Genomic DNA, 26,752 nt, shown 5'->3' with positions numbered 1-26,752 from the left:
TGTAGTAAAATAGCGAGAAGAATAAGTGCTGTAAACGGTAAAACGGTTTGTACTACAAACCATTGTGTTCATAATTAAGATAATACATTAAAATAATATGTAAGACATACACGTTTGCAATATGAAGCAGCAAAACGAGCTGTTTTTCTGGACGCGGATGAGACTGGAAGCCTCGCAGGTAACGTTTCCAAATGGCCACGCCCCCTCTGACGGGAAAAATAAGGTGGATAGCAGGAGAAATTAATAATTAGGAAATATATCAAAAATATACCTCAATAACGTGTTTTAAATAACGGTAAATAACGTTTTTATATGCAGTGATACAGTGCTGCTTGCTAACTGAAACAGTTTAAAGAGATACTTCACTGAAATATACTTGTATTTAATAACTTCTGTTAAACAAAAAAATAAAGGAAGACTGTTTTTATCCGTGATATGTTGTTTTGGACACACTTACATTACTATAAAAAACAACAACACTGAAACATTTTAAAATATCTGTTAGATATTTAGATACAGGTTTAAGCTGTAAAGAAAGTAATATACGTTTGGAATGACATGAGGGTGAGTAAATTATTTAATTTTCAAATGAACTATCCCATGTAACATTTAGGAGTATATCTGTGGTGGCTAAAGAACGGGAGAGTTTTGTTAGCTTCACCAAACAAATGAGAAAAAGCAGCAGGTCTGTTGTGTTTACCTCTGAGTCTGTGAGGTGAAACTGAAGCTCGTAGTTGCCTAAAGGAGACGGCTGCTCACTCAAATGATGCAATGCTAGCTCAACAGCAGGAAGTACCTCTTCCGTAATGTTGCCCCTCCCTGGATCTCCGCTGAGTGGCATAATCCATAAAACTGGCAGCTTTTGTCTCACCAGGCAATAGCTTGATGGCATCTGAGTCAGTTCCCAAAAAACAAGAACATTCAACAAGTTCCACCAGTATTCCATCCTGCCAAAGAAAAGTCAGGCCTGTGCTTGAAAAGTGAGCATCAGTCAAACGCACTTACACTGCCTTGTGTGTGGCCCTGCGACTTTAAGCATTTTCCAAAGCCGCATCTGTTATCACCTGGAAGGACTCTAACACTCAACCATCCACAGGGATAAAGAGATAAGGACTGACTGCGGACATCTGCTGCTGTATACTAAATCCTCTGAAAGAGGAGGAAATGCTATCGCTGAAATCTGTCCCCTAAACAGGCAGATTGGTTAAAAACAAATACTTAAGTCAATCTTAACGTGGGTTGAGATAAAACTTGTATAAAAGGGAGGAAATAAGAGGCTGAATGCAATCCAGGTAGTTTTGGACTTTGGACTAGTGTGTTTTAGAGAACAAAAATGCAAACAGAGGTTCTCAGATAGTCATTATTATATTGATGATTATGAAAAAAAATCATAAGGATGAACATGAAGATGAAACTTGAACTTTAAAAAGAACTTACCAAATTATTAGATGATTTCCAGCCATGCCGATGAAAATAACTTTTAACTACAATTTTTTTTTTTTACAAAAATAATATAGAAGTTGTGAGGATTTTTCCGTAATTTTTATGTGTCTATGACTTCAGTGCCCCTCTAGTGACAGAGCAAGGGTCTAACGGTCATGATGAAATACAATTTTGTTTGATTTGGCTGTGCTACAAAAACAATAACTCAGAGAAAGAGAAATATGCAAACAACCCTTCCCATAATTCACATTGCTATTTAGGCCATTTACTGAAGGGCGAAGGGTCAAAGTCTGCAGACACTATTTATTGCAGCCATTTTATGGTGTAGGCCTAAATTGTGGTCCCTTTACAATAAGTTGTTTTCTATTTATTTAAAAAAAGGCATAGTGAGAGGTTAATTTTTAATAAATGCCTTATGGGGACAATCTGCATATCGAAGGTCATTTTTATAGGCTACCTGAGGTGGTGGGGTCACAAAATCATAGCTATGATAACAATTTATCTGACAGTAGTATATATAAAAAATACATTACAACCTCTAATATGTAAAGTAAATAACATTGATTATATCATTACAATGTCAACTTTCAAGGAAGGCAGTAAGTTCTTTAATTTCATGTGTTGGAAGGAAGAAAAAATAGGCAAAAAGACCCAAGTGTCTTCAAATGACTAGATGAGTGACTAGAAAGCATCTTCAAAATGTCAAGTAAAAATTGGTAAATATATACTTATTTTGTATTATCAATGTTCTGATAACAAGAAACTGATTTTTAAAGATTTTAGAAAAGAGATGTGCATTTGTATGCATATATTACATTAATTTATCATTGATCTGTGTGTATGTGAATATGAGTATATTTTTTAATATAATAATTTGTATTTATTTTTATATTTTCCATGTGTATTTGAAGTGTTTTGTCATTTTTACTAGTTTTTAACATATCAATATAGTTTTTTTATAATTTTTACTTTAGTTTTTAGTTTTATGTTTAGCTAGTACTTCAAATAAATCAATAAAATTACTTTTATTTTACTTTTCAAAGACAATGTAAATTGGCAATGATTTTAATCACAGGTATATGTAATGAGAGAATAGTAGTGAAAAAAGTGACATTGCATTAAGGCTTTTTACAATGAGAACAATAAAATTAATTGTCATAATTTAGGTAAATATATTAATTCTTTTTAATACTATCATTGTACTTGCTTAACCATTGTTACATTAGAAAATGGATAACTGTACTGAATAATGACTTAGACAGAGTAATGCCATGTCAATTATTTGCCATTGTCTCTCTGATCCAGCCCAGGTAGTTCTGCACTTTAGTGTAGTAACCTTTAGAAACTTGGCCACATCTTGAAGGACCCCATGACACAATGCCCCTCACCTCGTAGGGCTGCTCTTTAGTTCCGTGGCCCAGCATGGGGAAGAACAGAGGACCCCCACTGTCACCTGCACAACTGTCAACATGTTGAACATCATCTCCAGCACAGAACATGTTATCAGTGACAGGTATATCCCCAAAAACACACTGTTCAGAAGGATATTCCCGAATATGCCCATAACGTAAAATTTTACTTTTTAATCGCCGCTCAAACCCTCCAAAACCTGATACTGTACCCATCGTACCCTCCATTACAGGTTCATGTGTTTTGTTCGGCAGACACACTGGCCTAAGATTTGGACCAAGTGGCACCCTGGCAGACATTTTGATCAGTGCAATGTCATTATTAAAGTTTGTTTGATAACTACCCACAGGAACCCTCTCATAATTTGGGTGAATTATAATCTTCTCAGCTATCATAGTGACTGGGTTTTTGTCCCTACTATCAATTACTCCTCCAAGCCAAGTCATGTTGTTGTTTTCAAGTCCATTTACCACCACAGCAGCTGTAAGAGCCCAGTAATCATTGATCAGAGATGCACCACCTCTGCTATGTGCATTATGGAAAAGCTGCCAGGGAATCTGTCCTGATCTGGCTGGCTTCCCACCAAAGACTCTGCCTCCAAAGCTGACTTCTGTGTTCATTCCACACTCTGAGAGAAAAATAAAAAAAATACACATTAAAGAAGTTAACACATTTAATCTAATATAGCCAGCGTAACAAAGTTTCAGAATAATTACCAAGAACGCAAAGAGGAAAATCATCATTGTGGTGTTGTCCATCTGCTGTCCATCTCTGGTCTTCTGTACAAGTGTATCTTACTACACAGGTGAATACAATTGAGCAAAAATGACTTTAAGTGATTGAAAACAGTGAAAAAACATGAATGAAAATATTTGTATAAGTATCTGACCATTAGGAGTTCCTTCAAAAGTGTAGAATGGTTTATCGCAGTAATACTCGATAACTGAATGATACTCATTGTTTGATCCATTGACAAATCGAACACCTCCATTTGACAAGGGTTTTGGATCTCCACAGCCAGTAGAGCCAAAGAAAAAAAGAGCATATATAATTAAGCAGGAAAACTTAATTAGACTTTAACTACTCATAAAGCCACAATAACTAAAATCTAAGTCAGCCGTTTTTTTCCTTCGCCGTAATTTCTTCAGTGATTTATTTACAGTAATACACTCATGCACTATTTGAGATGAACAGTTTTGCCTACTCTGTACAATCTTCATATACAGGTCCTTTTAAAAAAAATAGCATATTGTGATAAAGTTCATTATTTTGTGTAATGTACTGATAAACATTAGACTTTCATATATTCTAGATTCATTACACACAGCAAGTAGTTCAAGCCTTTTTTTGATTTAATATTGATGATTTTGGCATACAGCTCATGAAAACCCAAAATTCCTATCTCAAATAATTAGCATATCATGAAAAGGTTCTCTAAACGAGCTATTAACCTAATTATCTGAATCAACTAATTAACTCTAAACTCCTGCAAAAGATTCCTGAGGCTTTTAAAAACTCCCAGCCTGGTTCATTACTCAAAACCGCAATCATGGGTAAGACTGCCGACCTGACTGCTGTCCAGAAGGCCATCGTTGACACCCTTAAGCAAGAGGGTAAGACACAGAAAGAAATTTCTGAACGAATAGGCTGTTCCCAGAGTGCTGTATCAAGGCACCTCAGTGGGAAGTCTGTGGGAAGGAAAAAGTGTGGCAGAAAACGCTGCACAACGAGAAGAGGTGACCGGAACCTGAGGAAGATTGTGGAAAAGGACCGATTCCAGACCTTGGGGGACCTGCGGAAGCAGTGGACTGAGTCTGAAGCAGAAACATCCAGAGCCACCGTGTACAGGCGCCAGGTCAAGTCACTTTTGAACAAGAAACAGCGGCAGAAGCGCCTGACCTGGGCTACAGAGAAGCAGCACTGGACTGTTGCTCAGTGGTCCAAAGTGCTTTTTTCGGATGAAAGCAAATTTTGCATGTCATTTGGAAATCAAGGTGCCAGAGTCTGGAGGAAGACTGGGGAGAGGGAAATGCCGAGTACCCACAGTCAGTGATGGTCTGGGGTGCCATGTCAGCTGCTGGTGTTGGTCCACTGTGTTTTATCAAGGGCAGGGTCAATACAGCTAGCTATCAGGAGATTTTGGAGCACTTCATGCTTCCATCTGCTGAAAAGCTTTATTGAAATGAAGATTTAATTTTTCAGCACGACCTGGCACCTGCTCACAGTGCCAAAACCAATGGTAAATGGTTTACTGACCATGGTATTACTGTGCTCAATTGGCCTGCCAACTCTCCTGACCTGAACCCCATAGAGAATCTGTGGGATATTGTGAAGAGAAAGTTGAGAGACGCAAGACCCAACACTCTGGATGAGCTTAAGGCCGATATAGAAGCATCCTGGGCCTCCATAACACCTCAGCAGTGCCACAGGCTGATTGCCTCCATGCCACGCCGCATTGAAGCAGTCATTTCTGCAAAAGGATTCCCGACCAAGTATTGAGTGCACAACTGAACATAATTATTTGAAGGTTGACTTTTTTTTGTATTAAAAAAAACTTTTCTTTTATTGGTCGGATGAAATATGCTAATTTTTTTGAGATAGGAATTTTGGGTTTTCATGAGCTGTATGCCAAAATCATCAATATTAAAACAATAAAAGGCTTGAACTACTTCAGTTGTGTGTAATGAATCTAAAATATATGAAAGTCTAATGTTTATCAGTACATTACAGAAAATAATGAACTTTGTCACAATATGCTATTTTTTCGAAAAGGACCTGTAAATTGTGCAGTGACTCTTTTTGTATGCTGTATATTGTTGCGCCAATAGGTGGCGTTTTTTCAGTCTTTAGTCAACAGGTTCACTTTATGAGTGAGTCACTTAGCTGATTTATTCAAAAACACTGATTTATTCAGGAGCTAAATGTGCATGTAATAGAATAATAAATAAATATAAGGTAACTGACACTTATATTTTGTGTAAAATGTAACATTCGTAAATACAGCTCTGCTTTTGCTTAAATATGACTTACCAGCAGCCTGGTAGGATGCAGTAAATCCTATGTGTGATTCAGGATATGAATCATCAGTTAGAAAAAAGAGCTGGAGACGGTTACTAGAAACCACAATGGGTTTGTGACCTGGGTGAAACCTGTCTGTGGAACTCTGGCCACAAAACTTCCCCAGAACCTTCTTATCAGACACAAGCTGAATGCAAAAAACAACAACAACATCAGACTGTATCTTACTGCAGCTCAAATAACTGCAGCTCCAATGATTTTGAAGTGAGGAAACACTTACAATGAGAGAATCACGACCACAGTTTGGAGAGGGCTCAATATCCAGGTGACTGAATGTCAGCTGGATCTGATACCCCTGCGGCACCTTCAGGTTCCATTGCTCCAGGATATCTGCTGGATATGGTTGAGGGTACTGAGGAGAAGACACCTCCCCAAACATGGCCGGCTCACAATGACACACATTCACACATGCCCACAGCAGCCTGAATCAGTGTGTTTTGGTAGAACAGAGATACAGGTCAAAGTATTACATTTATTAAAGTGATTTAAATCTAAATTAAACCTAAACATTAAATCTAAAAAGAACTTACCAAATTATTAGAACTTTTCCAGCCATATGACAGACATACAGATGTCAATATCTTTTTCACTTAAATTTTAAATAAGTTTAAAGGTTTTTCTGTAGGTTTTTTCGTGGCTACACCAGCGGTGCCTGACTAATGACTGAGCAAGGGTCTAATGTTCATGTTAAAAGACAGACTTTGAGTTTGATTTGGCTGTGCTACAAAAACAGCGACAGCAAAATATATCTGATAGCAAGTGATGCAAACAAGCCTTCCAATGGTTCAGTCTGCTATTTAGGCTGAAGGAAAGAGTTAAAGTCTGCAGACACTATATGCAGTACATCTATAATGTAGGTGTCACACTTATGGACTTTTATTGTGTTTTCAGGTGTCTGATTGTCATTTGGTTCAGGTGTGTTTTGTATCATCCTCATTTGCTACCGTACTTAAGTTTGCATCCGTCCGGTATTGTGAATGTTGCTCCTATATGTGTGTCTCCTGCCTGTCTTCTGTGGATTGATTAAAAACCATTTAGTTTGATCTTTTTTCTTGCATGTTTTCAAGACCACGTTACGTGACAGAATACTGGACCAACACACAAAAAAAAAAGTAAGCGGAGCTTTTCCCCGCGTTTTGTTTTTTGGTTTGAAAAGTTTTTCTTTTGAGTTATATGGAGCTTCCCGTGAGATTCATTGATCTGGCTCGGAGGAGCCAGGATTTTCGCATGAGACTTCTCACCACCACCATCTTGGATGATGAAATGTTGAAGTCCCTGTTCTGGATCGGGGCAAACTCCCACCACCCTATCGACCTCCCAGACACCACGAAACTGAGCTAGTTGGAGGCGGTCATTCGGTGTCTGGCCCCGATTCAGAACACAGCTTGACACAGAGCACAGCCTATCACCCTGCTACGTGAAGCCAAAGCCCGAGCCCACCGAAGATAGAGAGCCCATGCCCGCCACGATCAACAAGCCATTGCCGAGGAGAGTGACAGAGCTGGAGATCGTCCCGGAGCCCGAGCCTCTCAGAGCATCTGATCAGGTGTGTGAGCTGGCTACAGCACACACCACGAGGGAGATAGCTATGGACAGCGAAAGCACGGAGGGAAGCTCCACCCACTGTACCATAGCTGAGGGTGAGCAGAGCTCAGTGGAATATGGTTTATCAGTTCTTCGGTTGTCATCATCTGCCTGCCCTGAACTGTCTGTCTGCCCTGCCCCCGGATTATCCTGAACTCCCGCCCAGCCTCCGTCTCCTACCACCTCTGCACCAGTCCTCACCATCGACACTGCTGTCTCCTGGCAGCCCCTCTGCTCACCCTCAGCCCACCATCTATGCGGTGGGATTGCTGCGGGTCTGCCAGTCGGCGTCGTGGCTGGGGGATCCCTTCTCTCCGACTCCAGCCTTTGAGTCCTAGACTCCACCTCGGGCCATTCACCCAGTGAGGTGGGCCCTAAGCAAACCTCCAGTTGGGGGTCCCCCTCGGGAGAATTCGCTATTGCATTGTGGGGGGAGGGTGGGTCTGATTGTCATTTGGTTCAGGTGTGTCTTGTAATCTTCATTTACTACCTTACTTAAATTGAAGTCTGTTCAGTTTGCATTTATCTGGCATTGTGAATGTTGCCCCTACGTGTGTCTCCTGCCTGTCTTCTGTGAATTACCCTTCTGTAGATTTTGATCTTTTTCATGCGTGTTTTAAAAACCACATTATGTGACAGTAGGCCTAAATTGTGGACTGTTTATCATATGTGCTATCCTTTTCATAAAAAACAATAATAAATAAGTAGAAATGGTCAGCAAGAGGTTATTTTCTTTTATTTTTTTAAATGTCTGACAGGGGACAAAATCTGCACATTGTATAGGGTTATTTATTAGGCTGTAATATGGATATGAAAGAGTTCATCTGACATGAATAGTATACAATATATACAAACTACTCGTTTTGATGATGAATAATGATTACATGATCCATTACATAACCGTTTTAGACCTCAGGGGTAAAGTTATAATATAATCCTCTTTGCCATATTTGCATACATTTCAACAAACAGTTCTAATTAAAAATATTTTATTCTAAATCTTTTTGACTGTTGTGCACATAATTAAAGCTGATCTCAGATACCACTAAACAATAATGTCTCATGTTGCAGAGTGGATGCTAATTATTTGCCAGTGTTTCTTCAATCCAGCCCAGGTAGTTCTGCACTTTAGTGTAGTAACCTTTAGAAACCTGGCCACATCTGGAAGGACCCCATGACACAATGCCCCTCACCTCATAGCGCTGCTCTGTAGTTCCATGGCCCAACATGGGGAAGAACAGAGGACCCCCACTGTCACCTTGACAACTGTCAACATTTTTGACATCATCTCCAGCACAGAACATGTTTTCAGTGACAGGCATATCCCCAAAAACACACTGTTCAGAAGGATATTCCTGAATATTCCCATAACGTAAAATCTCACTTTTTAATCGCCTCTCAAACCCTCCAAAGCCTGATACTGTACCCATCGTGCCCTCCATTACAGGTTCATGCGTTTTGTTTGGCAGACACACTGGCCTAAGATTTGGACCAAGTGGCACCCTGGCAGACATTTTGATCAGTGCAATGTCATTATCAAAGTTTGTTTGATAACTACCCACAGGAACCCTCTTATAATTTGGGTGAATTATAGTCTTCTCAGCTAGCATAGTGACTGGGTTTTTGTCCCTACTATCAATTATTCCTCCAAGCCAAGTCATGTTGTTGTTTTCAAGTCCATCTACCACATGAGCAGCTGTAAGAGCCCAGTAATCATTGATCAGAGATGCACCACCTCTGTTATGTGCATTATGGAGAAGCTGCCAGGGAATCTGTCCTGATCTGGCTGGTTTCCCACCAAAGACTCTGCCTGCAAAGCTGACTTCTGTGTTCTCTCCACAAACTAAAAAATGTAAAAAAAACAAAAAACAAAAACAAAGAGATGAACATATGTGTAGTATAAAATAGAGTTAAATAACAATAGTGCAAATGCAAATATAAAATATCTTTTTAGCTCTCTGTTGTCAAGCCACAATTTATTACCAGGATAACAAGGAGGAATGACATCGTTGTTGTTGACTTCTCTCCATTTTCGGTCTAATGCACACTTGTATGTTACTACACAAGTGAAAGAAAGAAAATAAGGTCATGATTCAATAATCACAAAGAATAAAGGTGGGTTTTAAACAGTATCTGACCTTTAGCAGTATCCTTGAATCTGTAGTATGGCTCATTGCAGTGATACTCTACGACTGAAAGATATTCATTGTTTTCTCCACTGATGTGTTGAATGTTTCCATTCACCAGCAGCTTTGGAGCTCCACAGTCAATAACTGTAATGTGGACAATACATAGGAATGAAATGATGAATAGATGCAATGTAGCCAAACGCAAAGTCAAGTATATATGTGTATTTACTCATTTACTCACTCTTGCACTCTGGCAGGTTCAAATGCCATTGTCCGTTACTCTGACATATGGACTTGAAACTTGAAATCTCTTTGCCTCCCTTAATAAAGGGAAAGGAAAATGCTTCATCAAATCACCAACATATGTCATAAATGAAACCCTGTGTATAATCACTAATGCACTCTGTTCGTACAGAATGCATTTTTGCACTGATTTTGGATAGACATGTTTAACCTTTGCACTCATGTATTACATCTTTTGTACACAAACAAGACATAGTTTTCCAAAAAAAAAAAAATAAGGTGTTCAAGTTAAAAAAAAGTTCAACCTTAAAAAAAAATCTCTAGACCATGTTTATTTTTTCCCACTGCCCTGTGTCACATGATTTTATGGAAGCCCGTTTTCGGCACTGTATAAAAAATAAAAAGGTAATTGCAACTTTTTACCTCACACTTCTGACTTCTTTTCCTCAGAATTGTGTGATACAAACTCGCATTTATGAGCTCTAAATTCAGAATTGCAAAACATAAACTCGCAGTTCTCAGAATTGCAAGATATAAACACAGTTCTGACCTAATAACTCACAATTCTGAGAAATAAAGTCAGAATTGCAAGATATAAACACAATTCTGACTTTTTTCTCAGAATTGTGAGTTATTAGGTCAGAATTGTGAGATATAAACTTGCAATTCTGAGAACGTATCAGCCCCCCCCCCCCAAATCAGACTCGCAGGAATAGTTCCGACTTCATTTCCTAACAAATGTGAGTTTATATCATGCAATTCTGAGAAAAAAGTCAGAATTTAGAGTTTATATCTCGCAATTCTGACTTTATAATTCGAAGTTTATATTTGACAATTCTGAGAAAAAAAGTCAAAATTGTGAGTTCATATCTCGTAATTCTGATTTAATAATTTTGCAATTGCGAGTTTATATCACGGCATTCTGAGTTTATTACTCACAATTGCAAGTTTATATTTCACAAATCTGAGAAAAAAAAGTCAGAATTGTGAGTTTTTATCTCGCAATTCCGACTTTATTTTTTCGCAATTTTAGAGTTTATATTCTGGGGAAAAAAAGTCGGTCGTAATACTGAGTTAATATCTCGCAATTGTGACTTTTTTTATATAAAGTCAGAATTGCAAGATATAAATCCACAATTCTGACTTCATAACTCGCAAGTGTGAGTTTATATTATGCAATTCTAGGAAAAAGTCATAATTGAGAGTTTTTATCTCGCAGTTGTAAGTTTATATCTCGCAATTCTAAATTTATAACTTGCAACTGTGAGTTTATATCCCGCAATTTTGTGAATAAAAAGTCACAATATCCTTTTTATTTTTTTTATTCAGTAGAGGAAATGGGCTTCAATACGATTTTAACCACAAAAACACTTTCTGTGTGAATGGTCCCTTACAGTTCTTGCTTTACTATCAGCTTACCATCATGAGCTTGAATCCTGGCTGACAGCGCACATGAATGTAATCTCTGTACAAGTACTGGGCAAAATTCGGTGTAACTGTTCCATTGTCGATAATGCCTGGATTTGGACACTGTACCCCTTTAAAAAAAAGATGTGAGGAAATGTGAGGACTAATTAGCAGCACAGATATTTGAGTATTTATAATATAACTGTTCTGATATCCTCTGTTTTTCTTCTCACTCTGTGAGGTGTAATGTAAGCTCCACCCCTTGCTCTGTCCATATCCGTCGGTGCGATACTCTAGCTGGACAAAGTGAGAGCCTGTGTTCAGGACTCCAGGGCTTTTTCCTCCACAGTACTTTTGGGGGGTGGTTCCTTGGACGGACACCTAGAGAAAAATAAAAAGCAGATAAGCATAGAAATAAACCTAAAAATGTACAAATATAAAGACAGATAAATGTTTAAAGCAAAGCATACTTGCAGCCAATGGAAGAGGCAGGTGTCTCCTTGATTGTAGACCTGCTCTATGTGGAAGCTCTGGCTGAAGTTGAGAGTGATCATGTAGCCTGGCTGCACAGAGATAGTGTAGATACAGTCCAGATCAAGAGGCGACATGTCTGGAAACCCAGGACTCGAGATGGTCCCCTCTAATTCACTGTGCACCCCACCTCCACACTCCACTAACACAGGGACGAAACACACACCACTTGCTTTAGATTATCATTATTTTTTTCACTTATATGTAAAGTTTATATTTTTTGTTGATATTTTGTTGATATTTTGAAATAACTTTTATTTTAATTTTATACTTTCAGTTTTCATTCTTTTATAATTTTGCATTATTTATTTATTTAGTAATGTTTTAACATTTGAAAATATTCCAGAACATCTTTTAGAAAATTTAAATTGTAGTTAGAACCACTAACCTCCATAATCGACTTAAACAGTGTGCTGGAAATGATGTAACCATCAGTAAATACACTCACAGACACAGGTGCGTTGGTCAGGCCGTAGCGTGTAACCATGATGACAGGCACACAGGTAGGAGCCAAGGGTGTTGAGGCATATCTGTGAACATGGTGGACCATTTTCTACACTGGAAGAGGAACACTCATCTATGTCTAAGGAAACAGTTATAGGAGCATTAAATGATGTACACATAAAGTTACTGCATTAGAACAGCTCTGAATTATTTATTGATCTTAAATGAAATAACATCATACGACACAAACAACAGTACTTTTGTTCCAATATTCAGCATGTTGCTTTTATACAACAGAAATGAGAAATGAATATTTACACAATTTCAGATGCAACGTTTTAGACCAGTTAGTGTGTCTAAGTTTGTTGCAGCATTAAAAATAGTTCCAAATAAAGCTAACCAAGAATCAACCATTACGTGTCACAGAGCAACACACCATAGTGAAATCAGTGTTTTAAACGAAAACATGAAAACGCTTGAGTAAACGATTCAATGACTCACTTACAAAGGCAGACAGTCACTTGTCTGCACAAACAATGGTGTATACTGTAGATAGTATCTGTTTCCATTCAAAGTTGTGAATTTGTCTTATTAAATATAACTTAATATTACACAAACAGCTGTGAATAAAGCACATTTTGTATCCAAGAAAAGAAAACTGTCGCTTCCTGTGAAATTGGCACAAAATATATAGAGCTGGGGGGAACTTTTTGAATTTGAAGACCAGGGTAAATTTTACTTATTTTGTCTTCTGGGAAACATGTAACAAGTATCTTCTGTAGCTTCTGAATGGCAGTACTAAATAAAAACAAATGTGATTTAGGCAAAATAAGAAAAATGTCTTCATCTTCATTTTGTTCACAAGTTTACACCCCTGGCTCTTAATGCATTGTTTTTGTTCCTTCTGGAGCATCGGTGAGCATTTGAACCTTCTGTAATAGTTGCATATTAGTCCCTCAGTTGTCCTCAGTGTGAAAAGATGGATCTCAAAATTATACAGTCGTTACTGGAAAGGGTTCAAATACACAAAAATGCTGAAAAACCACAGAATTTGTGGAATGATTTTTCTGAAGAACAGCGGGCAGTTTAACCATTCAGGACATACAAGGGACTCATAAACAGCTATCACTAAAATTAAAATAAAAAAAGCTTTGGATCATTTAGGTAACAACACAGTATTAAGAATCAAGTGTATGTAAACTTTTGAACAGTGTTTTTTTTATAAATTCAACTGTTATGGATTATATGTAAACGTGTTTTATGTAAAATATCTAATTCAGGTCAGTACTAAATAAAAAATAAAAAAATCCCTCTTATTTTAGTAAAATAAGTAACATTTTGCAGATTCTGCAAGGTGTATGCAAACTTTTAACCTCAACACTATATACATTATAGCATTTTCATTCAAATTGGATGGAGAAACAGCTTTTATCACTGGAAAATCCCCACTTCTAATACACAAACAGTCTGTATGGAATGCACAAACACAGACAAGTGGACTGATACAAACAGTGAAAAATCTCAGTGCTGCGCTTCTGGAATGCCACTCAGAACAATTCTAGAACTGCTGTGTAAAAGAGATGTTGTACAACCTTAAGAGAAGTACACATACTACAACATTGTTTTTAATGTTTCAAACATGTATATACATGTAACTCACCAACAGCCTGGTAGAATGCAGTGAATCCCAAGTGTGACTCGTGATTTGAATCATCCGTTAGAAAAACCAGCTGCAGACGGTTACCAGGAGCCAAGATGGGCTTGTGACCTGGGTGAAATCTGTCTGAGGAATTCTGGCCACAAAACTTCCCCAAAACCTTTTTATCAGACAGAACCTGTACATAAAAAATCACATATGCTGATGTATTCAAAACTAGTTAGGCCTTTTTTTAAAAAAAATAAGTCTTATAAAGCCAAATGATAGCCACAATTATAAACAATATAAACCTTATTTATATGTAGTATGGCCCCAACAACACAAAATACGAAACACAATACAAAGTATGGACTGTGCAACCCAAATTAGGTCACAGCAATGAAGTATTGTCTATTAACACAGCCACATCACACTGAAGTTCAAAGCTGAAGCATTACTACTAACCGAGACAGAATCGTAGTAACAGTCTGGAGAGGACTCAATATCCAGGTGATTAAACGTTAGCTGGATCTGGTAGCCTTGTGGCACCTCCAGGTCCCATTGTTTCTGGAAACTTGCTGGATATGTCTGAGGGTACTGTGGAGAAGACACCTCCCCAAACATGGCTGGCTCACACTCACACACATTCACACATGCCCACAGCAGGCTGAATCAGTGTTTTAGAAGAAAACAGAAAAAGATCAAAATCAAGTGTGTTGCTGGAATACTTTAGTTATTAGACTAAATGCACAAGCATTCACTTCCAGAATAAAATTCTTGATACTTTACTCATCCCTGTGTCATCCAAGATGTTTGTCTTTCTTTCTTCACTCAAAAAGGTTTTTGAGGAAAACATTCCAGGATTTTTCTACATGTAGTGGACTTCAGTGGGAGCCAATGGGATGAAGGTCCAAATTGCAGTTTAAAAATGCTCTACACGATCCCAGTAGAGGAAAAAGGGTCTTATCTAGCAAAACAATCATTTTTGAAAAAAATAAAATGTATATATCTCACGTATTACGGACACAGTGTTTACAAAGCAAACGTGCCAAGAAAGTCAAACAGGCTTTGCAAAAAAGGTACAATAAGGATGTCAGGCGATTTTGAAGTTGGAGGAGAAAATGAAATGGAATTTTGTGAAGATGAAGATGAATTTTTAGACGAAGAACTAACCGCATATGACATTACGCAATGTGTGAAGACAAAGGCATTGCAGAGCTAGTGCAAGACAGGCAGTTGTGGTTAAAAAGTATAAAAATTATCCCTTTTTTTAGAAAAATTATTCCTTTTTTTTTTCGCTTATTCCTTGGCTGGGGTTCCTTGGAAGCTGCATTGAAACTGCAATTTGGACCTTCAACCCATTGGCCAGCATTATAGTCAACTATATGGAGAAAAAACCTGGGATGTTTTCCTCAAAAACCTTAATTTCTTTTCGACTGAAGAAAGGAAGACATTAATTTAATGGATGATATGGGGGTGAGTAAATTATCAGGACATTTTTATTCTTAAATTCTTTAAGAAACATTAACATCCACCAATATTTTTCAATATATGGAAATTTGAAGAATAAAATCTAAAAATAACTTACCAAATTATTAGATGTATTCTATCCATAACAAACATGGAGATGTCACTAGTCGTTTAACTGAACTGTTAAAACAGTCATGAGTTTTTCTTGCGATAAAGTGTATGTGGTTAACAATCACATCTGAGTCTAAAAGTCATCAAAAAAGGTAAACTTGTTTGATTTGGCTATGGCAGAAGAAAGAGAGAGCGAGAGATCTGACTACTTTTCCCGTAAACCACGCATTTTCAATCTGTTTACTCAAACAGTAGGGGCTAAAGTCTACAGAGATAATTTTAATGCATTTTTTTCTTTACTGATTATTAGATGTTTCCACCTTTGTCAGATACAAAGAAGGTGTTACTAAACCAGTTTAGAGGAAATAAATCATCATTCAGAAATCTTCGCTGTTTGAAATGAGATGCAACGCAGGTGGAAAACCTTTAAAAGTCACAACAAAAGCCAGGTTTGTTTGATTTGGCTAAAGAGGAACACTAATCTGGCAACACTGCAAGGCATGAAAAACACATAAAAAACAAAACGAGCACTTTACCTGCTGGATTGCCTTTGAAATCAATGTAATGTTATTAATGTTAGTCAAAAAAAGGCCTTGCCAGAACATTTTTTATAAAATAGGAAATAAGAAGCTGAAATTCTACATTTGGAAATGGTTTTATTAATTAGAATTAAGCAACTTAATACAAAAGTTAAAAAATTCTGAATTATTCCTCAAATTAGCAGATGCGTACATTGATCCGATACAGCAGAGAGTATGTTTATTTGTGTGTATTACAATTAACAATTGGTGTATGGGGTATATTATTTTAGTGATTTGATGCTAGTTTTTTTCCATGGTTTCCTTGATCCAGTCCAGGTAGTTTTGGACTTTAGTATAGAAGCCCTTAAAGCTTTTATTCCCACATCCAGGAGGACCCCACGATACAATGCCTGTAACACGATAAGGGTTGTCTGGAGACCCAAAGCCCAGAGCAGGAGAAAACAAAGGACCCCCACTGTCACCCTGACAACTGTCTATTCCTTCTCCTCCAGCACAGATCATGTTATTGGTGACAGACAAACCCACTGAATCACATTCTTCAAGTGGGTATATCTGGACATGTCCATAAAGCAGATTTTTATTTTTTTTTTCTTCTTTAAATTTTCCAAAACCTGAGATTGTGGCTTCTCCCTCGGGTTTATCGGTTTTGTTTGGCAGACACACTGGCCTGATGTTTCGACCTAGAGGCACCCTTTTAGACATTTTGATGAGTGCAATATCATGATTATAGTTAGTCTGAGAATTTCTACCAACTTTCTGATAATTTGGGTGAATTATTATCTTCTCAGTCTCCATAGTGACTGGGTCTTTGCTTGTACCATCAACTATTCCCCCTAACCAGCTCATGGTGGTTGTTTCGTGTCCATCCACTACGTGAGCTGCTGTTAGAGCCCAGTAATCACTGATTAAAGATGCACCACCTCTGGGAGTTATCCTATGAAAGAGCTGCCAGGGAATCTGCTCAATTTCTGCTCGCTTCCCACCAAAGACTCTGCCACCAGTAGAGGCATCTTTATTCAATCCACACACTAAAAGAGAGAGAGATATGAACTATATAAATATATATATATATATTAGGGGTGGGCATAGATTAATTTTTTTAATCTAGATTAATCTAGATTAAATCTTGGAATTAATCTAGATTAATCTAGATTAAAATGGCTAATTTGAATTCTGCTGAAGGCATTCAGAATATGTGTGCTACCCAAATAATGACTTAAAGTCTTTGAGAATGGATCATAAAGCTCATAAAGCTGTTCTATGATAATTTGTTGATGAAAATAAATTATGTTCAATTAGATGTACTTGTGTTTACTAACTAACTAACAATGAAATTATTTTTTCTCCCTATTAGATTGTGTTTTTTTTAACGTCAACACCTACCCAGCCCATTACATGTTACACCGTACTTTTATTTTGACAGGTTGCCGTGACGTTTCTGTGTCATACAGTATGATATGATGCTAGTTTTCTCAAATGAAACGGTAAAAGTGACACTCACAGCAGTTTGGGAGATTGAGTTTATCTGTTCATGTGAGATGAAAATGCCAAAAATTACCGGGAGCGTCACGTGTGTTTCAGTATGCGTCTAGTAAAAGCTCGTCTCCGCAATGCATACATACAGCTAGGCAAACGGAACATATCGGATTCATATTAAAACGGTCTTTTTGCATTTCAGTTTTCACATACACTATTCATATCGCGATTTGAATTAAGTGACTGACCAACATTTGATTTATGAATCCAAAAAACGACGAATTTACGTGGCATTTCGCTATAGTAGATTCGGTTTTTATGAATGGAGGACGACGCGATCCCGTCTGTGTTTTGGCGGAGGAGACTTACCCGCGACCATATTCTACAGTCTTCGGTATACATCCGCGTTAAACTATCAAGGTGAAAGTCATCATAGCTTGCGTAGTTTAGACCCAGCTCCCAACCCAAATTTGAGAATAGATTAACGGCGATATTTTTTTTATCGCGCGATAAGAGTCTCACGTTAACGCAGCACGTTAACGCCGATAACGGCCCACCACTAGTTTTTTTTAACGTCAACACCTACCCAGCCCATTACATGTTACACCGTACTTTTATTTTGACAGGTTGCCGTGACGTTTCTGTGTCATACAGTATGATATGATGCTAGTTTTCTCAAATGAAACGGTAAAAGTGACACTCACAGCAGTTTGGGAGATTGAGTTTATCTGTTCATGTGAGATGAAAATGCCAAAAATTACCGGGAGCGTCACGTGTGTTTCAGTATGCGTCTAGTAAAAGCTCGTCTCCGCAATGCATACATACAGCTAGGCAAACGGAACATATCGGATTCATATTAAAACGGTCTTTTTGCATTTCAGTTTTCACATACACTATTCATATCGCGATTTGAATTAAGTGACTGACCAACATTTGATTTATGAATCCAAAAAACGACGAATTTACGTGGCATTTCGCTATAGTAGATTCGGTTTTTATGAATGGAGGACGACGCGATCCCGTCTGTGTTTTGGCGGAGGAGACTTACCCGCGACCATATTCTACAGTCTTCGGTATACATCCGCGTTAAACTATCAAGGTGAAAGTCATCATAGCTTGCGTAGTTTAGACCCAGCTCCCAACCCAAATTTGAGAATAGATTAACGGCGATATTTTTTTTATCGCGCGATAAGAGTCTCACGTTAACGCAGCACGTTAACGCCGATAACGGCCCACCACTAATATATATATATAAATGATAAAGTATATCTGGGTTTAAAGTTGTATTCAGAATGACTAAGTACCTGGTTCACATTTAGGCATATCATCTGTTAATTTCTGATGACTCTCAGACTCCCAGTTACCCTCTGCATTACAGGTAAAAATTCCTGATGAAAGAGAACATGAAAAATGTAGAACTAATTAGTACTTTGTTTAAGAATTACATCAATGTAGTTCACATAAAGCATACACATCTCACCATTTTTATTCAGCTGATAATATTCATTATTACACTTAAAACTGATTTGGTTCAGATATGTTGTTGGAGAATCATCTTCTGATAGCTCCATAAATTCAGGAAGTTCTGGAATGCCGCAATCCACAGCTACGGAAGAAAACAAGAAGAGATGGCTTTTTTAATGACACATGAACATTCTTCAGTTTCCTGCATTTTGGTAATATCACATCACATCATTTACTGTATATACAGAGAGAATGGGAGTGAAAACAGCCCATATAATTCTAATGGTTGGAGAGTAGGTAAGGTGAAATATCATGAAAATCTGACTTTTTCTGTGTTTAAGTGCTAAAATTGGGTCCCCAGTGCATCTACCAACCCAGAAAATGTGAAACTGTTGAACCCAGTAACTTAATTTGGTAAGCTTTTTTCTGCAAGCATGTGAAAAAAACAAGCACGTTAGATTTTGTAAGGATAAATTATTATAATATTACCACCCCTTAATCTGCATGTTTCCACCCATTGCACCATGATTTTGTTTTTTTGTTTTTTTACAAATGACAAAAGTGTACCAGTTCTAACACAATGGCAAAAGTTTGAGCTAAGCACACTAACTGTCATATTGTTTGCTGCAGTGACGAGCACAGAACACTATTTAGAGTCCCAGCCTCAGAGGAGACAAGACAGCAGTGGATTTGTTTACTTACTTACATTACTCTGCTGCCACACAGATCTAATACAAACATGCAATTTCTTTCCCAGCTGTTTACCTTCACAGATATAACCGAGTGTTTTTGTAACTCATGTGTTTTTAACATAAACTTGTATTTGATTGTTTAAGCGCAAAAAGACACAAAAGAGAACTTAGTTTGGTACTCACATGCCGTGTGACAGCCGCTTTCTGTGTACGTACTTCTCCATAGAAGAACCATTTTTAGTTCCACAAAGAACTATTCAGTCAACTGTTCTTTAAAGAACCATCTCCCCCCCCCCCCCCCTTTTTATGATCTGAAGAACCTTCTTTTGTGAAACTGAAAGGTTCTTCAGATCTTAAAGGTTCTTCATGGAACAATTTAAACAAAAAAGGTTCTTTTATGGCATTGTGAAGCACCTTTATTTTTAAGAGTGTGGGGTATTTTGAACTGCAACTTCACTTACATTACATATTGTAAAAAGGGCATGATAGGTCTCCTTTAAAAAAAAGCAATTTGTTCAGAAATCAGGACAAGGCATTTTTAAAAAGATATTTTCTCACGTTCACAAGGGATAACAGGACTCCATTGTCCACTCTTCTGGCAGGTGGCTTCATACTTATCCTCAGCTGATTCAAGCTATGAAACATTTCATGTTAATGTGAGTTTCACTGACTGGAAAAGGGCTCCTAAACTAGTCTTCATGAGACTTTATTTACTAATAAAATTACTTACTAATTTATACTAATAAAATATACTATTATTAATAAAATATAATTTTTACTTATAACATTAGTTACTAATTTATATGAATAAAAATATACTACTTTACAAATACATTTTATATTGTATATTTTAATGGCTATTTAAAAATATACATTTTCTAAAATGTTTCTCAGCAAACCCATAACTTTAATGTATGGCCTATTAGCCTGAAAAGGTAAAATCAATCAGACATAAAAAAAACTTACTGATTTCAATACATGTCCTTCATCACATTTTACTGTAACTTTGCTGCCCGTTGGATATTCAGATTCCTGCGGATTCATACTAGATGTTGGCGTCACAGGTCCAGTGCATTTCATCCCTGTCAGGAAGCAAATAACATGACATAACATGTTAAGAAACAATTCTCAGCATTTCATTAAATCAACAATCAATATTCAGGTCAATGATCCAACAAATTAGTTTTTCAATGGCAGATTCTCAGATTGTTCTCCACCTTATTTTTCCTGTAGGAGCAGACATGGCCATTTGTACATTTAATGTGTCTGGCTTCCAGTCTCATCTGCTTCCAGCTGCTTTAGCTGTTCGAACCAGCTCATTTTGCCAGTATAGCAAACTGATATGTCTTACCATATTATTTTAATGTATTATCTTAATTATGAAAACAATGGTTTGTAACTAGGGGTGGGCATAGATTAATTTTTTTAATCTAGATTAATCTAGATTAAATCTTGGAATTAATCTAGATTAATCTAGATTAAAATGGCTAATTTGAATTCTGCTGAAGGCATTCAGAATATGTGTGCTACCCAAATAATGACTTAAAGTCTTTGAGAATGGATCATAAAGCTCATAAAGCTGTTCTATGATAATTTGTTGATGAAAATAAATTATGTTCAATTAGATGTACTTGTGTTTACTAACTAACTAACAATGAAATTATTTTTTCTCCCTATTAGATTGTGTTTTTTTTAACGTCAACACCTACCCAGCCCATTACATGTTACACCGTACTTTTATTTTGACAGGTTGCCGTGACGTTTCTGTGTCATACAGTATGATATGATGCTAGTTTTCTCAAATGAAACGGTAAAAGTGACACTCACAGCAGTTTGGGAGATTGAGTTTATCTGTTCATGTGAGATGAAAATGCCAAAAATTACCGGGAGCGTCACGTGTGTTTCAGTATGCGTCTAGTAAAAGCTCGTCTCCGCAATGCATACATACAGCTAGGCAAACGGAACATATCGGATTCATATTAAAACGGTCTTTTTGCATTTCAGTTTTCACATACACTATTCATATCGCGATTTGAATTAAGTGACTGACCAACATTTGATTTATGAATCCAAAAAACGACGAATTTACGTGGCATTTCGCTATAGTAGATTCGGTTTTTATGAATGGAGGACGACGCGATCCCGTCTGTGTTTTGGCGGAGGAGACTTACCCGCGACCATATTCTACAGTCTTCGGTATACATCCGCGTTAAACTATCAAGGTGAAAGTCATCATAGCTTGCGTAGTTTAGACCCAGCTCCCAACCCAAATTTGAGAATAGATTAACGGCGATATTTTTTTTATCGCGCGATAAGAGTCTCACGTTAACGCAGCACGTTAACGCCGATAACGGCCCACCACTATTTGTAACGCAAACAGTTTTGCCATTTATTGCCCTTTGTTATTTTTCTCATTTTCCTACAGCAGCTGATGAACCGGAAGTCTAACACATTACCAGAAAACATCAAGGTGGATAAAATGCAGTATATTGTTGTTTAGATTTTAATGGGATTCAATAGGCACACCTTTCGTTCTGTAACTGAGTCTAAACCCTCGGTTTGTTCCTTTATGGTCTGTCCTGAAGATAATCTCAACACGTTGAGACCTTGTGAGGAGGGACGATGAGATATCCCTTTTGCAAAATGTCTCAGCTTTACCATTAAGAGGTATAATCTAGAAGGAATGGATACAGAAAGAGAAAAGAGACCAGTGATGAGAAATACAAAGAGAGAGGTAGATACCTAAACAAGATGGGTTCAAAAATTGTTTGAAACTTGTTGCATACAGTTAATGAGTCGATGCACTCTCCATTCTCTTTCTTCTCCAAATCAAACATCTCCAGGAATGTCAACTCAAACTGCAGACCTTCTTCTACAGCCAGAGTGTAAGAACACACAGAGTTTTCTGGGTACGGCCCGGGCCAATCAGGCGACATCAGCACCCCTTCTCGAGAGCCTGTGTGATCTTCACTGCAGCTTACTGACACACACACACACACACACACACACACACACACACACACACACACACAGAGAGAGAGAGAGAGCGAGAGAGAGAGAGAGAGAAAACACAACCGTGTTACTTCTTCAGGGATTATGAACCTATATTACGCTGGGCCTTGAACATGGTAGTTGCATTGCTGTCTATGCAGGGTCAGAAAGCTCTTGATTTGCATCAAAGTTATCTTAATTCGTGTTCCAAAGGTGAACGAGACCTTATGGGATTGGAACGACATGAGGGTGAGTAATTAAAGACAGAATTTTTATTTTCTAGTCATTTCATATGAACATTTAATGTCCATGTATTTATTTACATGCTAAGTAGCTAAAATGTGCAATAATTAAAAAATAATAATTATTTATTTTTAATAATGACTGGCTGACTGTATTCCTTACCTAATTAATTGCACTTAATCAACATGACAGCCAAAATACAGTCTCAAAATCTGAACCACAACCATTTATTACCTTTGCAGGTGTGCTTATCAGAGTCAAGGGTGTAACCTGGTCTGCAGAAACAGCGATAACCTCCAATGTAGTTATTGCAGAGTTGGGTACACTCATTTTCAGGGTCCATACACTCATCAACATCTATAAATCATGAATTTGAGGGTAAAACTTAGATTAGCAGTAACAGATAATCTCACATTCTTTCTGGCCTGTAGTCAATGTATTACTCCTCATCTGTTACGCACCCTGTATGGTGTAAAAGCCTCGAAATCCTGTGTGTCTTTCAGTGTTTGAGTAGTCTGCGAGAAATGAAACAGTGAGACAACCACCAAGGAAAGATTGGAGGAAAGGGTTGACAGATGCCTGCAGCTCCTGCACGGATTTGCTCCCACACAGATTGAAAAGAAGCACCTCATCTGCAAATACCTGAATAAAAATTGATATCATCCACAAATGCACAAACTTTTAATAATCTATGTAAAATATCCACTGTATATGGTTTTCACACGAACACTCTCTTTAAAGGAATAGCTCACCCCGAAATGAAAACTTGCTTGATTTACTCGCCCTCAGGCCTACTAGGATGTAGGTGAGTTTGTTTCTTTATGAAAACAGATTTTGAGAAATGTACAGAATGACAGTCTAAACAGCTGATAAAAATACCACAATAGTCCACAAGTAATCTACAGACAATAATAGTTGATATTATAAAAATGACCCTGTTCAAAAGTTTACATACACTTGATTCTTAATACTGTGTTGTTACCTGAATGAGCCACAGCTGTTTTTTTGTTTTTGTTTGTTTTTTTTAGTGATATTTGTTTCATTTGTTTGTCCAGAACAGTTAAACTGACCCCTGTTGTTCAGAAAAATCCTTCAGGCCCCAAATTTTTGGGGTTTTTCAGCATTTTTGTGATGTTTTGAGATACATGTTTGGGCAACTTTCGACAACTGAGGGACTCATATGCAACTATTACAGATGGTTCAAATGTTCACTAATATTCCAGAAGGAAACACAATGCATTAAGATTTTGAAGATTTAAAGATCTTTCGTAAAAAAAAAAAAAAAATGTACACATCTTCATTCTGTTCAAAAGTTTACACCCCTTGCTTTTAATGCCTCATTTTTTCTTCTGAAGCATCAGTGAGCATTTAAACATTCTGTAATAGTTGCAATGTAATAGTCCCTCAGTAGATCTCAAAATCATCCAGTCATTGTTGGAAATAAATGAAAATCCAGAAAAAACAGGGAATTTATGGGACTTGAAGTATTTTTCTGAAGAACAGAGGGAAGTTTAACTGTTCAGGACAAACAAGGGAATCATGATCAAAAATCACTAAACAAAAAACATGTAGATCATTCAGGTAACAACACAGTGAGAATCAAACATACGTAAACTTTTGAATAGGGACACTTTGTCCCAGTTTTGCTGCTTGATATTGTAAACAGGTCTGGCTAAAATAAAAAATAGTGTGCATTTTGTATTATCTCTCTAGAATTGTTTCATACAAACATGCAGCTTTATGCTTCACAAAATTGATGTACAGGATTCGTGTTGATTTCTTTTGGATTATTGTGATGTTTTTATCAGCTGTTTGGACTCTCATTCTGACGGCACCCATTTACTGCAGAGGATCCATTGGTGAGGAAGTAACGTAATGCTAAATTTCTCCAAATTTGATCCAATGAAGAAAAAAACTAATTTTTAGCAACTTTTCATTTTTGGGTAATCTATTACTTTAAAAAAAACTGCATTAAACTGCAATTCTAATTGCACAAGATACCTTCAAGGCGTCGTCCTCACACTCAAAGCTTTCTTCTAGGTCCAAATGTAAGAGAGTGAGTGTGATTTTGTGTCCAGTCGGAGCACACTTTTTCCAAGTCAGGTTGGAATAGGGGTCGTACCCTCGTGGATGTCCGGGTGATTGCACCCATCCAGCCAATGGCACAGACCCACACACAGGAAAGAGAAGAACAATAACACTGGACAAGAAACAGAAAAGTCAGAAAAAAACAATAGTACAAAACAAGTGAAAATAGTAGGGCAAAAATTAGTAAAATGGAAAAGACAGGGATAGACATAAAGAACAAAACCAAATGAAGGATGTAGTGATAGATAGATAGATAGATAGATAGATAGATAGATAGATAGATAGATAGATAGATAGATAGATAGATAGATAGATAGATAGATAGATAGAAAATACTATGTAAAGAAATACATACCAAAAAACGATCATGATGAGAAGTGTAGCCCGTTTTCTCCTTTTTCTGCACTTTCACTTTCATACTCTATGTGCATCATCATGTCCAGCCCTCTTTTCCCCTGAAAAACAGTCACCATACTTAAACGGAGTGTTTCCTAACATCTGTAAGTGGGCGTTCTCCCTGAACTGACGTGAACTGGAGGGCAGACATGTAGTGGCAGCTCCAAACAAGACTGTTGTGAGCATATACAACATATTAACATTAATTATGCATTTGTTTAAAGCTTATTCAGATATTTAAATACATACGATTATAATGTAGAGTGGGCCAAAAATTATTTGGACACTTATGGACATTTAAAAAAAAAAAATTATATAACATATCCAATCACATGGCCATAATGAAGAGCTCATCCCTTTAGGCCAGGCTTTGGTGTATGTCACAGTCATAAATGATGATTAGCTATTTTCTAATCATTATATACTATTTTAAAAGTTTTATTAATTCTTTTCTTCTTCTTTTTCTTTAAAACTAATGTATACTAGTGTTATTTTAGTTCACAATTTGTACTAATTTTTTGGGGGGCAGCCGTGGCCTAATGGTTAGAGAGTCGGACTTGTAACCCAAAGGTTGGAGGTTCGAGTCTCAGGTCCGGCAGGCATTGTAGGTGACTGCCCACTGCTCCGGGTGTGTGTGTTCACTACTGTGTGTGTGCACTTGGATGGGTTAAATGCAGAGCACAAATTCCTAGTATGGGTCACCATACTTGGCCTCACTTCACCTCCTTTCCTAATTAATTTTTCTAGTTAACTATCTGAGAGCTAGAAATACATTGGCTAAAGTACAATGCCTAAAACCATGGATGCACTTTGACCTGATAGAGAGTAAGCCCGCCTCCTGGTGTCAGAAAGGAAAATGAGAAGAAAGTGAGAAAAAAGGAAGAGAAAAAGAGTCAAATAGATAAAAAGGGAGAGGGAGTGAAAGAGAGTGGTAGGTTTAGATGGAGGTAAGATGGGGGACAGAGGAAGACGAGGTTATTTGCACTTTTTGAATGTTTTCCAAAAGCCATTTACCGTAACAACCACACAAAAAAGGTCAAACGGTGCCATAAAATGTTGAATTGTATTCTGCTAAGTGATTTTACAGCAGTTTGCTGGTATACGGTATATGTAAAATACATTAGTGTATCCACCTTATTTTTGCCGTAAGAGTGAATGCAGCCATTTGCACATTTTATAGGTCTGGCTTCCAGTTTCATCTGCGTCCAGCTATTTTTAACTGTACAAAACAGATAGTTTTGCTGCTTGATATTGTAAATTGGTGTCTTACCATTTTATTTTAATGTATTATCTTAATTATTAACACACTGGTTTGTAGTTCAAACTATGTTACATATTACTGCATGTTGTTTTTCTTATTATTATTTCCCTATA

At 37.3% G+C, this 26,752-nt stretch overlaps 2 protein-coding genes and 1 pseudogene across 2 annotated transcripts in view; all 3 read right to left on the bottom strand.

Annotated features, from left to right (window-relative positions):
* LOC141342096 (gamma-aminobutyric acid type B receptor subunit 2) overlaps positions 1-2,305 on the bottom strand; it is a 30,797-nt gene extending 28,492 nt beyond the window's left edge. Inside the window, exon 1 of the mRNA XM_073846484.1 lies at positions 701-2,305. Coding sequence (XP_073702585.1) covers positions 701-946 — 246 coding nt within the window. The 5' untranslated portion in view covers positions 947-2,305. The remainder of the gene's footprint in view (positions 1-700) is intronic.
* Positions 2,306-2,604: 299 nt separating this feature from the next.
* LOC141342098 (complement C1r-A subcomponent-like) lies at positions 2,605-15,652 on the bottom strand. Its single transcript, XM_073846485.1, has 16 exons — positions 15,494-15,652; positions 14,371-14,572; positions 13,930-14,104; positions 12,274-12,408; positions 11,765-11,967; positions 11,528-11,675; positions 11,307-11,425; positions 9,886-9,964; positions 9,654-9,788; positions 9,499-9,573; positions 8,709-9,358; positions 6,152-6,283; positions 5,887-6,058; positions 3,743-3,874; positions 3,570-3,650; positions 2,605-3,481 (listed from the first exon to the last, which is right to left on the bottom strand). Exons 1-16 carry the CDS (start codon positions 15,526-15,528, stop codon positions 2,718-2,720), a joined length of 3,237 nt encoding a protein of 1,078 aa, XP_073702586.1. The 5' UTR covers positions 15,529-15,652; the 3' UTR covers positions 2,605-2,717.
* A 470-nt stretch (positions 15,653-16,122) lies between these two features.
* Positions 16,123-25,400, bottom strand: LOC141342724 (complement C1s subcomponent-like; annotated as a pseudogene).
* Positions 25,401-26,752: the final 1,352 nt, after the last annotated feature.

The sequence above is a fragment of the Garra rufa genome, chromosome 9 (assembly GCF_049309525.1).
Source record: "Garra rufa chromosome 9, GarRuf1.0, whole genome shotgun sequence".
Taxonomy (NCBI): domain Eukaryota; kingdom Metazoa; phylum Chordata; class Actinopteri; order Cypriniformes; family Cyprinidae; genus Garra; species Garra rufa.
The sequence above is the reverse complement of the archived record's forward strand: the minus strand, read 5'-3'. Positions and strand labels throughout refer to the sequence as shown.

Coding starts and splice junctions, on each gene's coding strand:
- LOC141342098 (XM_073846485.1), bottom strand. CDS start 15,528: ATGTTTGTTATGGATAGAATACATCTAATAATTTG. Junction 9,965..11,306: donor CAGGATTCAAGCTCATGATG/GTAAGCTGATAG, acceptor CCCTTTATTAAG/GGAGGCAAAGAGATTTCAAG. Junction 9,359..9,498: donor CATTCCTCCTTGTTATCCTG/GTAATAAATTGT, acceptor TACATTTTTTAG/TTTGTGGAGAGAACACAGAA.